Genomic DNA, 16868 nt, shown 5'->3' with positions numbered 1-16868 from the left:
TGCCAAGTGTTTGCAGTAGGGGTCGATGTTGATACACGGACGGACGGACGGACGGACAGACGGAAGGACGGACGGACGGACGATATAATCTATTGGTGGTCTGGTCCACTTCGTTCCTACCAGTATAATGTTCATTTGACTAACGGGACAATGGTACCGTGGCGCTTGTGAGATAGATACTTTTGAGAGGGTAAAAAGTCCACTTGAAATTCCGGAAATAGCTTTTCATATCAGGGATGTTCTCTACATTCAATGGTGCAAAAATATGACTGATTCTTGAACAAAATCTTGACCCTGAATTGTGACAATTCATAGAATTGCCCGGTGGGTGAGAGGAATTGTTATTACAACAAAACTAATACAACTAGTAAAATAGAAAGTCAATTAAAACAACAGTTGGAAGATAATCTGGATGAGGAAACATATCAAACTGGCAGAACAAGATGCTGTGCAGAGCCTGCATCGTGATTCAATGATAGATGTCCTTAAGCCATGCTCTAAAGTAACAGGATTTGTTTTTACATTTCGGTCCTGTGATTGGACAATAGACCTGGATAGATTTAACACAGGGCAGATTTGGCAGAGCAGATGTGAGGGGCTGGGTCTGGATTGCCAAGGAGGATTGGAAGGACTTCCATTTCAGATGTATATTTGTGATACAGTTTTTGCACATTTGTGTTAACAGTTTTGGTTGGGTAGATTACAATCATTCCCAGTCCTACGAGATTGGAATCTAGACCAATCTTGGAAAAATACTGTACGATCTTATCCGTATGAATGAGGAGTTAATACTCTTTGGTTATTTCGGTAAAGTCACGTAGGTAGAAAAAATAATAGATCAGGACGTTTCGATCGCCACAAGCAATCGTCTTGATCTATTATTTTTTCTACCCACGTGACTTTACCAAAAGAACCAAAGAGTATGGATTCCTGCAGTCACGAAAGCTTCAAATCAAGAATGAGGTGTTAAGTATGACTGATTACATTATTGTAACAACTTTAGAACTGTGACATTAATCATAGACATTTCACTTACATGTATTTTACCACACATCAGAAAATCCATGCCAACATCAATTAAGCATACTTTATTGAATGCCTTCAATTTGATAAATGCTTTTAAAATAAGTATAGAATATATTCCCAAATCTTCTTTCCCTGTTTTGTGGCATCTTGAGAAATGATTCAGTGTGAGGTAAACGTATGACCATCAAAGTCTTCTGTAAATATGGAACATACTACTAGTACTATACGTAACTTTTTTTTTTATCAGTTATGTTGTACAGCTCTACGATGTGTTTTCAGGTTGTACCGCATGTTGTTCGGCATGATGTCTGACGTTTCGCTTCATGTCCAGGAACTGGTTGGAGCATCTCACGTTCTCCCTTATAAAATATTACAGTGGACAGTTCAGGCAGCGATAATCTTAAACATACATCGAATAGAAGTGGGTTTAAAGACGTATTCTTACATCCTCTGCATTCATGAGAACTGAATATTTAAGTTACGGTATTAGTGGAAAAAAAATTCATCAACATATCAATTATTACGTCAATTAGAATAGTACGTTTTAAGACAACTTCGTAGGTTAGAAGGCCACAATGGTTTGCTTGCTGTGCTCTTGACATGTCGTTCAATTATATTATTTAGCTACATACCTTCGATATATACAGTATTTGGAGACATCGTGGTGCAATGCAGAGGGCTTGTTGGGCTATTTTTGACGGCTCAGTTTAACCACCAATATGTATTAACTTCTGACGGAAACAAGAATCAGCTTTTGTCAATCCAAAGAGGTAAAGTGGCTTACCGTAATCTCTCGGGTCCTTAGAACAACCCAGAAACATCGTAGGAGCAATGTTAAAGCGCACTTTTAGTAGGTCATATTTGTCATCAAGCAAAATGTCTCCAACGTTGTTTCAGAGAGCAAAATGAGATTTGACAATGGTAGTCAGAATATTTGTAAATATCGACCAAACTTTGAAGATTCACCACGCATTCAATGTATTAGCGCAGATGCTGAAGCTAAACTATGAAAACAAAAACACACGTAGACAACAACAGGGCTACATTTTCTTTAGAAAATATTTAATGGAGTTTATAATTTGTACTTTTGTTGCAACCCGTTAATTATTCCATCTAATTAGGTAATTGATGAGTGGATTGATAGAGATCAAGGGGATTACAGTTATCTCCTTCAAATAGTCACGGAAGCAGGGAGAGGGCATTCTCTAAGATGAGCCATGCTCAAAGCCTGCACTGAACTGCTGGGTGCGGGATGGTAAAGAATTACTCTTCATGAACAGGTGATCACGAGGTATGTAAGGTTTTTCATTTTTGTAAACTGTGTTCATTAAGTCACAGTTTGTAATTGAGAAAATGATCTATGTTTTACATGAAACTTATACAAAACTATTGTGTACATGAATATTAATTGTGGACAATTTTCACGCTTGTTTTCTCTCAGATTAGTTCACAAATATCTTCTGGAACAATACATTTATCATGGAAGAAAGAACAGACAAAGATATTGCACAAATGGAGGTGGAACAGCTTAACATTGAGATGAAGCTTGAGCGTCTCCAGGTAATAAACGTCTGCTACCTTTCATTTGTCTAATGAAAAGGTTCTGCTTAGCAATGAAATAACGCTAACATGCCCGTATTGCTTATTTTCAACATAGGTGTCCAAAGCAGCTGGAGATATAAAGGAATATGTGGAATCAAATGCTGCAGAAGACCCTCTTATTAAAGGTGTCCCTGAAGACAAGAATCCATTTAAAGAAAAGGGTGGTTGTATTATCTCTTAGCGTAACGTTTTAAGTCAATATCTAATTGGCGCTTTGTTTACGTGATAAACCTTACTGGCTGTGTCAGGTGGTGGAGGGTTACGACACATTTATACTTACGCGATCTAACCCAAAAACCTTTATTATAAATCTTTCGTCGCATTTTTATTATGAAATCCATAAATGACTAGAAGCTGTGTTCTTCAATCTGGACATTATTTGCATGAAATTATCAGTTATTAAATGGTTTATCACCTTAAACATTTTTCTTATTTATATTTTTGAGTAGCACCTGTGCTGGTGATAAAAAAAAGTAACAAAGGAGGACTAGGTTGTAATATTAATGAAACAATGAATAAATCGTTGATGCTGTAGTTAGAGTACACAATTCTCAGAACGGTCACAACTTCAAATCAACCCATGTCTGCGGTCATTCAGATTAGTTTCACTTTGTGGAAAGTCTGCATGTGATTAATCTTATCGAGGAGACTGAACCCCACCTTGATAACGTTATATTTCCATCACTGACGCAGAGCCACCGACAGAGATGACTAATGCCTCATTGCTCATTTGAGCAGAGGCACTTTGGACAACATTTAATCAGGGGTTAAATATCTCGAATATCTCGTCGTATCTAAACAGTATTTATCATCCATCTGATGGAAATTTCCGGTAAATTAAAACTGAACTAAAAAAATGGATCAAGATATCAGGAATTAATCAATGTTTCAGCCCACAACCATTTCCCCATTCCTGTAGTTTTATAGAAAGCTAATGGTGGAGATGGCCAACCTTGAAGAGCACCAGCACTATTGCAGACTTATAGAGCATTCATAAATGTAAAAGACCAACTGAATACAATTCATTTGATGTTTTCTCAATACCACTTTAAATGGCAAAGAGGTGTTTTATGCAACTGACCATGGTCCTATCATAATAGAATTATAAAAGTTAATCCTGTTCGCCAAAATATATGACTATCTTCCCAGTAGATTAAAATGTATATTTTAAAATTACATTATTCGTTGTCTTTATACATATGAAATAGCTTTAAATTAGTAGGCAGTGCTATGATAGCACACTGTGTTGTGATTTCAGCAATCTGAATTTAATTATTGAACGCCAGTGATGTTTAAAACTGTATATCTAACTGTCTTGGGCTTCCAATAGGTTTACTCAGCCTAAAGTGAGTATCTCATGTGGTGTGTTAACATCACAAATAAGGAGACAAACGTGGCCAAGAGTGGTGCTGGCCACATTGCCCCGTAATGCGGAGAGGATATGTTTTTGGTTGCTTAGAAAAAGTTATTTAAATTCTTTAGTAACATAATTATGGCATACAAAGGTGCACAATGCTGTATTTTGACACTTAAAATTGCCAATAAAGAATCTGAAGTCTGACAAACCTGTCAGTAATGGTGTCTGTTTTTTTTTAAATTGTGGCACTTCTTATGTCAGTTAAAATCATACGACTGCACTGAAAAACATTGTATGTACGTTGAGACATGGTGCTTTTCTATCAACCCATGTGTTTTCACAGATTCAGTTTGTGTATTTCCTTGTGCTGAGGCAAAGCAAAGCAATCACTTACATGTAATCGCTATAATGGCAGTTTGGTAAATAATTCAAGCCACTATGTACGAGCAACTATTGAATACAGCAGAAATCCAATAATTTGCGGTGATATGGGGGGACCTTATGGGGGGATAGCAGAACCTATCATCTGCGGCATAGCATATTAGACCAAATAAATCAGCAGGCATTCATTATTATCACCAACGTGGTATACAGCGGGTTATGGGAGGAATTCGCCATGCGATTCCATTAATGTATAGATATACTGTTTATGTTTACATATTATGCAATGTCAATGGATGGTGTAGCTGCTGTTCATGTGCATTGCAACTGCTCTGTACAGTGAACCCACGTGATCTTTAGTATACTTCGTGGTGGTCTCTGTAAAGTGCTCGTGTCCAGTGTTCTGTTTAAAAAAATTGGTATCCTAAAAATATCAGAAGAAAAACATTGTGTAATCTTTCATGTTAGTTTCCACAACAAGCTATGGTTATTTTGTTAATTTTACAAAAACTCCCCCTTGCATTGCGATTTTTCATATGGAAACATGTGCTTCTATTACATCTTACCAAGTGAAGTATGTGTACATGTAAAAATACGTACTTTTTAGTATATAGGAAATTGTCAGAGGCAAACTAAAATAATAAGTTGCAAAATATATTCCTACATTCCCAAACATAAAACGTACACAAAAAACAACCTATGCAAGGGATTTGTTTTACATAGGTTTTATGCTGCGCTGGTTACATGAGAGGCCACACAAAGCTATTGCATTCAAATAATTGCATTTGTTTGATCATGAAATTAACAGCAAAGGTGTTTGCTTGTATTTCTAGATGTGAATATTGACGTTTTAGCAATGATGCAATATTTACAAATAGTGTGATTTTATTTGGTTTAACACGTAGGCTTTCGCGACCAATATCACCCATAACACAGGTTTTTTTTGGGGGGTTAAATCGTGTAAATATATAAATGTGTTGTTGAACCCGCCACTACCCAACACGGTCAATTAGTAGGGTTTGTCATGTAAGGGGCCGTCCATAAATGACGTCACGCGATTTTGGATGATTTTTGACCCCCCCCCCCCTTCGTCACACGGCGTCAGAAAAAGGCAGCCCCCTTCAAATATGACGTCACAAAGCTCTGCCCCCCCCCCCAAAAAAAAAACTTCAAATCGCTTTAAACTATTGTCATTGTAGTGCGTATTTAATGTGGCGCTGCACTCTGATGTTGTAGGAGAATATTTATATCTATTTAAAGTTGCGCATTTTGATGTGACGTCACATTTCTCAAACCTCCCCCCCCTCGTCACACATCGTCGCAAATGTCTGACCCCCTCCCCCGCCTAGGTGTGTGACGTCATCTATGGACGGCCCCTAAACAGAACATGCCAATTTGTAAATGGTGTGGCTTTGCTCTCCAACACACCGGTGTGCTGTACCGGTAACGAATTGGCATGTTCTGTTTACATGACAAACCTTAATAATTGGCTGTGTTGGGTGGTGGCGGGTTCAACGACACATTTATATATTCACGCGATCTAACCCAAAAAACAAACCTGTATTATGGGTGATTTTATTTATAAATAATTGAGTACAGTAAAGTCACGTAGTTAGAAATAAAATAACTACGTGACTTTACCGAAAGAACCAAAGAGTATGGATTTCTGCAGTCACGAAAGCTTCAAGTCAAAATTGAGTACAGAATAAGCAAATATAAGTTGAACTCCCGTTTCTCCCACCATTTTTTTAGTTTAAGCAATAGGCTCCGTCATTCATAACTGCAATCAAATGTATGGAAATCCTGTATGGTATTTTGTACATCTTGTTGATTTGACTCATACATTAGCCAATGTCACCCTTTATTTCAATCTCAAACATGCGCAATACTTAATGGTTAGAGAATATCCCGCATAAACAGGTACCACTTAAACACCTCAGATATCCGTCCAGGAACCTTTTGGTCAACAAAGTAGGGGGCAGTACTTTCCCACTCACTCTGCCACTGACAGTAAATTTCCTCGCATGCCAGTCAAGCAAATGTTTCATTCTCAAAGCTGGAATTAGCGAAATTAAGTGCCGAACCATGATTATTTTTTGTGTGCAGTGATTGGTGACCTGGATGAGACCATCAACTCTATGTGGCTGCCTGAATTCAAGCCCAGAAGCCCGGCAATGCCAGTCCAGTGCTTTGACCACTAAGGGGCCGTCCATAAATGACGTCACGCACCTAGGGGGGGTCAGACATTTGTGACGATGTGTGACGAGGGGGGGGGGGTGAGAAATGTGACGTCACATCAAAATGCGCAACTTTAAATAAATATAGACAACACGTTCTACTTAACTAAATATACTTTTAAACAAATGTTTTCTCCTACAACATTAGAGTGCAGCGCCACATTAAATACGCACTACAATGACAATAGTTTAAAGCGATTTGAAGCATGTTTTCTTTTTTGGCGGGGGGGGGGGCAAAGCTTTGTGACTTCATATTTGAGGGGGGTCTGACCTTTTGTGACGCCGTGTGACAAGGGGGGGGGGTCAAAAATCGTCCAAAATCGCGTGACGTCATTTATGGACGGGCCCTAAGTCACGCGGCCACCTCACATGTAAATGGCCGATCACAATTACAAAAGGCCTCTTTGAGACGATGTATATCATATACTACAACTGGGACGAGATCTACTTGCTTAGTGTATGGATTCCTGCAGTCACGAAAGCTTCAAATCAAGATTTACTTGCTTAGTTTAACGTGACTTTCACCATTCTGACATAATACCAACAGGCCTCATAATTATACTGACTTATGTTTTTTTCATACTCTGATATCATTAAGCATGATACGCATTTTATTGCATATTTGTGATATACATTTTCTGGTTATGCTGGTTAAATTAAAAAGGAAACGTCCAAAATATAAAAAGCATTTTCAATTATAAACGCATTATTGTAATCTATTTTTAATCCCTATCGTCCCCGTGTAAGCACTTAGTATTCATAATTTAACCAGTTGTGTGTTTTGTTGCCCTGAGCCTGGCCTCATGGAGGGGAGGGAGATGTGGAGGGAAGGAAGCTGCCAAGTCACATGATTGCACAGTGGTAGGAGCCCTGGCGTTCTTACCACTGTGGTGTCCTGCAACAGAAAGGAGTCCTGATTAGTATTTTCAAACAACAATATTTGTTTCTATAGCCGATGTGGAAGTGCTATGTTATGATTTACATAGAGACTGCTTGGTAAGTTTGCTCTGGGATGGGATTAGCTTTGGGCAGTATGCACCACACTCAGTCCTTATCGCTATTTTAAGTTTAGAGGAAAAACGACGCATTAAAATACGTGTGCATGATTACATTTTCATTTTATGTAATCACTTTTTTTATTGCTCAGTTACCAAAAAAATCCACAAAGCTTGCTTATTTATTTCTTTAGGAGGATGGAACACTGATAAAGAAAATACATTTTTAACAAATTACAATACCGTACTATGTAACGAATTGACTATTCAGAATACTAACTTGTGTAATTAACATTTATTTACTGAATATCACCATATAATTTGTTTCAATTTATGATACAAACAGTCCTGCGTTTTTATACAGTTTTTATGGCATTTTTACGATGGAATGTTGCTGGCAGACACGGGTAGCTTTATTCCACAGTGCAGTACTAGGAATGAAAATGCCTTTCACGTGTAGTGGCTTAAGTCATAAAATGTTTTTCATCGGGTTTTACTTGTCCAGAACATTTTCTGCTGAAACATGCCGCACAGCAAACAGCTGATATGCGCACGGGTGCGGCGTGAGTAGGGCTTAATTGTAATCGTAATGGCCTGAAATTATCCCTTTCATTATTGTTAACTTTAGACTTATTTCCACCACTGCATGTGGCATTTTTAAATGGAATTCTGTGGTTGTGACATCACAGTGAAAGGAACCAATCAAATTACATTAAATGCTGGAGTAGGCATTGGCTGGAAGCGAGGGCAGTTACATCGGCCAGGAGTTGTTCTCTTGGCCACTCTGCACCCACACACTGTTTCAGGAAGATTCTTACATTTTAAAGCTCTCGGCCACACTCCACTCTCCCAAGTCCGCGATTAAGGTAAGCGACTTATTTTTTTACATCACAACAAAAAACACCGTAATAAAAGCGGTTGTATTTTTTCGAATGGACTTGTGTGTGTCGAGATTAATGTTTTAATACTTGCGTGGTGGAATGTTGCAGCTGCAGTTGGATGTTATTTAAGCGAGGAGCGTTAACCCCCGGGAGAGAGAGGTCTGTTTCACATGTGTTCTGCATTCCTTCCAAGCCAACGCTTCTGCGATCATGGAGGGAGACGGCAGGGGAAGAACCTTTGGTTCGTTCTTTCTCTCTGGATCCTTCATGGGGGGAATTCATTGATTGTTTTTCTTCTTCTCTCGCTTCGGAAATTGGTTTTGCCGTATCAATGTTTAAATAACGTTGAGTGGCGGTTTACGTACCGGTTCTTTTATCAAGCCAGCACTGCTGGTTGAGGGAGTTCCTCCAAGCGCTTTGTGGGTGACAGTGGATGGTTTTTTGACCATACTTCACCGTCGGGTTGACGGCGGGCAGCGCAGACATAGGAGCATAGTGCGGAACTGTACAACAATGGATTTTGCTGCACTATTCTCTGCTAAGAGTGTATAGCAGCAGTAGTAGCTTACAAACACCTATTTTATGTCACTCATCCAAGGGCACGAACTACGCTGCTTAGTGTCCGAGATGAGGCACATTCCTGGGTGACTTTGTGAAAGTGGATTGACAACGATTCAAGTGTTTGTTTCATGGCACTATCATTACATTTTAGGCGATGGACTGATGCTTATTGTCATGATGACTCACGTACGTGGTTCACTGGTAGAACATTTAATGTGGATGAAACGTGTTTATTTTTAAAACAAAATTCTAACTTTTAGATTGTCAGCTTATTATGGTAACTTGTTTAAACTTCTTAAGGTTAACTGAATGATACAGGGTATTTCTCAAATGTAATTAGAAATACTTCCCATATCTTTTTCTGAATGGGCATAAAGCAACAGTTATTCACTCGCCCGGACTTCAAGGCTGTCAATTGCAAGTGATGAGGCTAAATAAATTGCGTCGGCTTCATATTATCTTGCGTGAAAGCGTGAAAATTCCAATGGGTATCGTGGTATGTGAATATAAACCTTAAATTTTAAAATATACATTAACTTTGGTCATGAATTAATGTTTCCATTTTAATAATGGTTACAAAATCATTTTTTTATTTAGTATATGGTTGATGTAGATGCAGAGCAACAACTACAACTTTACATTCAAGTGGTCAAGCCAGATAAGGAGCAGCGGTTATAGATTATAATTTGTGTCCGTATATAAATGGGATCACCTTCCTTTTGATGGTTCATCGTGAAAAATAAAATACACCATATGTCTCGTCTATCAACCTTTTCGTCTTCCAGACATGTTAACCATCAGCATGTGTTTAAACATGGACAGTGGACCAATTTCACCTCCATGGACCTCTTTAGTAGATATTATTGGTAAGTGCTCTCTTTCCACAGTACAACAAAATAACGTGTACAATTCTGACCGAGCGATGTCGTGTAGCAATTCTTGTTAATTAAATACATAGATTAACTTTTAGTCTCTTGGCTTAAAAAAAAAACATTTACATGGAGATTTGGAATGAGTTGCGAGGTGGACTATCACATTGCAGGATCGTTAGAGGTGGCAGTGGCCTTGGGAAGGGCCTTCATCCAGCACTGGATGGACCATGGCTGATGATGATACAGAATGAATGGCGATTTTAAAATATTTTCACATGTACAGTAATTACTAAACATCACATTTGTTATGCTTTGCAGTCATTATACAATACTGCATCTAATAGTTTTTTGTCAGTTTGAATCTATCATATCCAATTGAGTAGAATGAGGTCAGATGGATTTGACAGCTCCCTCAATGGATGCAATGAGACCACATGGGTTTGATGGGATTTTGAAGGTCAATGCTGCTGCTGTGTGGGAAAATAGTGAGCTCGTTCTGTTAGATGTGTCCAAGGATTTATGAATGAAAAGTGTTGTTTTGAGCTACTGCAAATATTACCTGGCCATATTTCAGTTAATAATGCATGATCTTCGGGTGCTGTTTTCACGTAACTTTATTTTTGGAAAACGGTAACCCCCCCCCCCCCTGTTTTATAGCCTAATTTAAATTGCAATCTATAAACAAGCTGTTTGGGGCTGGCGCATCAAGGTGGAAGTGTGGAGGGAATGTAGTTTTGTGTCTATCTGAGCTGATTCAATGTGCGGCAGTATGGAGGGTTGGGGGTTGGGAGTTGTGTGGGGATGGGGTTGCATTGCTTGGTCTTTACTGGTACATTGTGTCCAAATATTCACGAATCAATTTCATTCCAACGTAGTTATTTCGTGTAACTCACGGGAATTATTCAGACTCTCCAGATGTGTTTAACATTCTAGGTATCCACTTTCTTTCAAGCGATCTCTACATTTGTTGCCTGCTTGCTCGCGTTAAGCGTTTGCTGATTGATGCTGTCACTTTGTACATTGTGTCTCGGGCAGTGAAGGGGTGGAGTAGGCTAAAAGGGGAGTCAATGTTGTGTACTCACACAAGCATTTGCCCCGTCAGTGCCAGCCGATCTGATGCACTGTCCCCTGGAGCCGGCCGTGTAGTGGGCTTTTATGGGTTAATGGATAACACTTTAAAAAAATCACTGTATAAAATAAGCAAGTAGAATTAGACAAACTGTCTCATTGCATCCCACCCTCACTGCTACACAAAATCCACTTGTTTTTTTTGGTCGGTTCACTTTTTTAAGGTAAGCACTGCCCACCACCATCCAATTGTATTTCCCTGCTGTTAAGCTCATTTGTGAAATACACATTACTATGAATTGATGCAGAGACATAACCTTGTCAAGCCGTGCGTTATGTATGCTGTTGTTTGCGTGCGTGGGACTGCTCGGCATATTTGTGCTCGGGTTTTGTTTATAATACTGTAGACATACAATTAGGTGACCTTGTTTATCATAAATTAAGGCTATTTGACTGCCGTGCTATATTGAGACTTTGAGATGTAGAACATGCATGGATAATACTGGTAGGAACCTCCTGGTTACACCAGCCCACAGGGGATTATTGTGTCCGTCCGTCGTGCATCCAAAAATGGATGGGGAGGGGCTGGGTGGGGAGGGGCTGGGTGGGGGGTGGGAGGGGTGGGGCTGGGTGGGGGGTGGGAGGGGTGGGGCTGGGTGAAGAGGGGCTGGTCACCCCGTGTTGCCCTTATAAAACTCAACGTTTAACCTACTCACGCCGGCTTGTGCCCGCCCTCACAGTCGGGCATATTTGCGGAATACACCACGCCGCCGTTGACCCTGACCATTGACCGAGCAACCCAACGTTCCTACCAGCTCCCTCCGCAGGAATGTGTTGTTCTCAACAGCAACTGTGGTGGGACCTGTCAAGGGTACACTCAACTCGCACAACGCATGGCCAACTTCTCTTGACCACTCCCAATAGTACAGATCAAGAGAGAGGAAAATTATGATATAGCTAAGCAAGTTTGAATTCGTAATGGAAACTGATTTCTATATATTTATTTAGCGAATGTTTTCACACGTGACTGTCAAAGTTAGAGCGCTAGATATGCAAAAAAAAGAAATGTCAATGTAATATGTGAGTAAATTCATTCTAGATATTCAACAAATCTTGTTGGGATACATTTCATCCATTACTCAATGGAACAAAGGGCTTGTACATCATAAATGTAGTACGTGTATTATATATATAAAACAGTTTTACAGTATATGGGAAATGCTTATAGCATTTTTCAGGTGACACGTTATTGGATAGTTTTAACTTTTGGGAAAGCTTTTTTTGATTTAAAATGTGTGAAATATGATTTGTTGATCGGGCACTCTTGTTGATGGGGCTGGCTGACATTTGGGACGTGTCTTTGCATGTCATTGTGTGAGGAATCCAGTACAGTTTTGCAGGGAAGATGCTCATACAAGACAAAGATCCCCCGTGTGTAGCCTTAACATACTTTTTTGGGGCAAGTGCTGTTAGTGAGTAGCACCTATGAAGGCCGGCACGACACACGAGGGGATGGGTGGCCAGCAACACGCCCGGCCGCCTTTGTCTCCCTAATGGCGATGGTTTTACACACTGCACAAGGTACTCATTGGAGGCTGAGTCGACCTAGGGGAGACCCAGAACCGGGAATCGAACTGGGGTCGTCTCTGCTCACACACGAACTCGTCCTCAAGCAACGGTCCACATCTCAGGTATGGCAGCAGCAACAGCTGCTGCCATACCTAGCAACAGCTGCTGCTACTGAGAGGGTGGAACACAATCTCATCAACTACCTCGTGGGAGGGCCATAACTCAGACGAGTGGCACACCAAACATCTACAAACATCTACAAACCGGTGGGGGGGGACATTACTTGGAATGAAAGCTGAGAACAGTGATATTATGGATAAACAATGTGGCGTTGGAGGAGGGTTCTGATGTTTAATCGAAGGGGTGGGTTGTTTGGAACGGCATTGCTCCCCTCTGGCCATGGTTATGGACCTCGTCTAAGTCAACAGTGGCACAGCCATCTTGTTGCAGCCAATCCTTTGGGAAAATCTGTACAGTGCAAGGAAAATTAACGACGAAGGAAAACGATTAGAAATGATGCTCCTGCGTTTGGCAGGTTTGTTTTTTATCTGTGAAAGTAGAATTTGTATTGTATATGCAGAATTAAGGGGCTTATTGGCTATCTCGGCATCGTCGGTAGTCCTGATCAGTCATTAGTCATGATCAATCCGCTGCTGGATGAAGGCTTTTCACTCCTTCACAGGCCCCGATTGTCCCCACGGTGCCACAATCCGGATAACTTCTGCACAAAGGCTACTGGTCTCATCGCTCTAGCTCCATTGATGCTCGTCCTCTCGGGCACATTTTCTCCTTTGGCTGACATTCTGTGACTGGCCTTGTTCATCAGCCACCATCCCATCTTGCGATGCATATTATCCGAGCCACTTTGCATATGATAGACTCTAATTTAGGTTTATTCCTTGATCCCTGTGTCCCTGTGTCTGTGTGTACGTGTAATCACGTGCATGCATGTCATTGCTTATTTGTGTAGCTGAGAGCGTTTGTTACGTTTTGTAACGAATTGGCATGTTTTGTTTACGTGACAGACCTTACCAATTGGCTGTGTCGGGTGTTGGTGGGTTTAACGAAACATTTTATATTTACGCGATCTAACCGCCAAAAAACCCTGGATAATATTGGTCGCGAAAGCCTACATGTTAAACTGATTTTGTTTGTCATTTGACATATCCATATGCTATGGCACTGATTCAAAGTGTTCTTATTTAGGCACAATGGTATCCTGATTTTCACGATTAAGTTCACATTGGTATGTTGCTTTTTCCAAAGGCTTCTTCACTTTACTTAATAATCCTTTAGATGGTGATCCTCCTGCATTTATTGCCCTTGGTTAACATTCTGCTATTTTCCAGTTGAGTCTCTCCAACAATAATGTTCACTTGTCATGCGCAACTTTTGTTTTGTTTTTAGTTATCTAGATGAAAACTTGCAGCCATATTTGTTAAGTTCTTAAATCATTTCCTGTAATTCATCCCGGGTTGGTTTTCATAGCCACTGCAGTATTATGTCAGCAAATCTGAGATGGTTAATAATTTCTTCATTTACGTTTATGCCTTTATTTTTAAAACCTAGTTTTTTGAAAAAAAAACATTCTAAAGTCGCCATGAATAGCCATTGTGAAAGTGTAAATCCTTGCTTGACTCGTCTACTGAATTGTATTTTGTTCCTACTCTACCATTGTGTGTTCTCATTGTAGCTGCTCTATATTAAGATCTGCTTTTGATAATTGGGGAAAGTCAACAGTGGATGTCTTCTAGAGAAGACCGCACCCTTCCATGGAAACATAGCATTTCCAACACTCATTCAGGGCTGCCAACGTATGAATTCTGCCTCTGCTCATGGTAACACGGAGACTCAATACATGCCATACTGTAATACAGTTTGTACTTTGTGTGATGTTCCATCAAAATTATGAAATACAGAGGTGTATGGGAGTGGGTTTGGAGTGCTTGTGGAAAAATGTACTGAAACATTTAAAGTAACATACCGATGTGTCTAGAGAGGGAGGTGTTTCATTGGTGTGCATTACCCGCGATATAACAAATGGATTAGAAACATGGAAATTGACAAAGAAAATGTAAGAGTAGCTGAAAATTGTACATGAAGGTTGGAGAGGTGAATGTTTTGGAATTACACCGAGAGGCAGGAACACCCATTCGACAACATACACAAGGTATTCATAATCAACGTTTTTGGGTTTAAATCGCGTTATTTATAAATGTGTCGTAACCCTCCACCACCCGACACGGCCAATCAGTAAAAAAGTGTCACGTTGACAAAAGACAAATAGTTCACTGCTTTAGCCCACCGGTGTGTTGAAGCGTGAAACCACAACAATTTACAATTTGAGTGGTTTCACGCTTCAACACACCGGTGGGCTAAAGCAGTGAACTAATTGTCTTTTGTCAACGTGACACTTTTTTACTGATTGGCCATGTCGGGTGGTGGAGGGTTACGACACATTTATAAATAACGCGATCTAAACCCAACAACGTTGATTATGAATAATATTGGTCGCGAAAGCCTGCTACGTGTTAAACATCCACAAGGTAAGAACCTAATTTTGACTTAGGCAGGACACAATCATGAGAAGAGATCGTGACCAGTAGCCGAGACTATTGATGGCGGAGCAGCCAATGGAGGGAACGTCTGAAAACACGTTTACCATGGAGATGGAGCCATGAAATCGTCCCTTGCAGGAACTATACGGATTGCTGCGTCGAGTGACCATGAGAGTTAGCAATGACTTGCCTTCATCGACTGGTGGCAGGTTATGATGATGAAAGTGTCACTCATTTGTTCTCCTTTAACGCGGTAGTTGCGTTCCTGAAGAACACTGCACTATGGAAAAATCGCATTCTAATAAATAATATAACGTAAAGCACAGTCTGCGATACCACGTGAGATGTTTATAGAGGCTGAACAAAGACTGAGGCGCAAGGGAAGCATCTAGAAGCATCTAGAAGCATCCCGCCTTGTCTGATGCTACGCCGAGGCAGCCGTACAACCGCTTATTCCTTCTCGCGCGACGTAGTTCAATTCACTCGATTGCGTTATATTAATTTAGCATCCGCGTTTTAAAAAAATGTGTTCCCTAATACATTCATCGCGTTATATACAAAATTACGAAAAATAAGAATAGGTTTTACCCTTTCTGGCAATTAAAAGGTGTTAAGATGTTCAAACACCAAATAGATACCTATTTGCAAGGCATCAAGTTCGCATTAACCACACGTACTTGTGGCAACACATGCAAAAAGATCCAATGGATATAACTGCTCGACCCGAGCGTTATTTCCAATTCGCATTATGAAAACAGGCGTTATAGGAGAACAGACTATTTCCATGTCAAACTACACATTCAAATTGGTCTCCAACTTGGAGTCCATTCTCTTTGTTTGGTGTAAAGTGGCTTTTATTTACTTAACAAAAGGGTTTATGTGGTGTTATCTGGCCCAGGTGTGCTCACTTCTGGGTGTGACATTTGAGCTGCTGCCTGGTGGTGGAAATTCAAAACCAAACGGGCAGCCATGCACCGCCCCTTCACCCGCAAGAAAGGTGGGCCTGTCAGTCTGTGTCACATGGCGCATTAGGGGACACAGCTGATGCATCTACCGGTCATCTCAGTCAGTCAAACTATGGCACCTGGGTCTGTCCCAAGACCTCCTGTCAGCGAGCCTTCGACACTTCACGTGGCCTCAAAGTGCACCTGGCCAGGCACAGGCGTCATGGTGACATCACCGCCACTTAGTGGCAAATGGCGGGTATTGGTGTTATGCTTAAATAGAGCCAAGTAGGACATTTATTGAAATAAATATTTATCTTGAGATTGTCTTATTACAACACTCATCCAGTAAAATATATATTTCACAGGATATACGTCTGTATGACAAGAAATTCTTAAGTTTAGATTTGTTACAATACCTTCACATATGCTTGGGTCTTTCGGTAAAGTCACGTAGATAGGTTGAAAGATGATAACAAAAAACTACGTCGTTTTGATCGCAACACAAGCGGTTCCTGATGACGACCGCTTGTGTTGCGATCGAAACGTCGTAGTTTGTGTTACTATATTTGAACCTATCTACGCGACTTTACCGAAAGACCCAAGAATATGAATTCCTGCAGTCACGAAAGCTTCAAGTCAATAACCTTGACGATGTATCATATTGGAAATACAGTTTACAATTTAAAGAATAACATTAAATCAATCAATATTGTATATGTTTATAAAGAAATGTCGTGTTTTTGTTGAGAACAGATTCCTTTGCAGGACATAGGCCTCATTCATTTGTTGATAGAAAGGGAGTTCACAACAACAT

The 16868-nt window shown here is 40.2% G+C and overlaps 2 protein-coding genes across 7 annotated transcripts in view; both read left to right on the top strand.

The window, feature by feature from the left end:
* Positions 1-2193: 2193 nt before the first annotated feature.
* On the top strand, positions 2194-3260 carry LOC144937655 (guanine nucleotide-binding protein G(I)/G(S)/G(O) subunit gamma-T2-like). The gene is made up of 3 exons (XM_078865046.1): positions 2194-2317; positions 2468-2586; positions 2684-3260. Exons 2-3 carry the CDS (start codon positions 2506-2508, stop codon positions 2807-2809), a joined length of 207 nt encoding a protein of 68 aa, XP_078721172.1. The 5' UTR covers positions 2194-2317; positions 2468-2505; the 3' UTR covers positions 2810-3260.
* Positions 3261-8156: 4896 nt separating this feature from the next.
* LOC144940700 (PTB domain-containing engulfment adapter protein 1-like) overlaps positions 8157-16868 on the top strand; it is a 28431-nt gene continuing 19719 nt past the window's right edge. For 2 of the 6 annotated variants that reach the window (XM_078867071.1, XM_078867022.1), the window contains exons 1-2: positions 8160-8464; positions 16006-16104. In XM_078867071.1, the coding sequence (XP_078723197.1) occupies positions 16077-16104 (28 nt within the window). In that variant the 5' untranslated portion in view covers positions 8160-8464; positions 16006-16076. Of the gene's footprint in view, positions 8465-8587; positions 8721-16005; positions 16105-16868 lie in introns of all 6 variants that reach the window. The other 4 variants (XM_078867042.1, XM_078867033.1, XM_078867061.1 and 1 more) reach the window with 4 other exon arrangements.

This window comes from Lampetra fluviatilis, chromosome 2 (assembly GCF_964198595.1).
Source record: "Lampetra fluviatilis chromosome 2, kcLamFluv1.1, whole genome shotgun sequence".
Lineage (NCBI taxonomy): Eukaryota > Metazoa > Chordata > Hyperoartia > Petromyzontiformes > Petromyzontidae > Lampetra > Lampetra fluviatilis.
The sequence above is the reverse complement of the archived record's forward strand: the minus strand, read 5'-3'. Positions and strand labels throughout refer to the sequence as shown.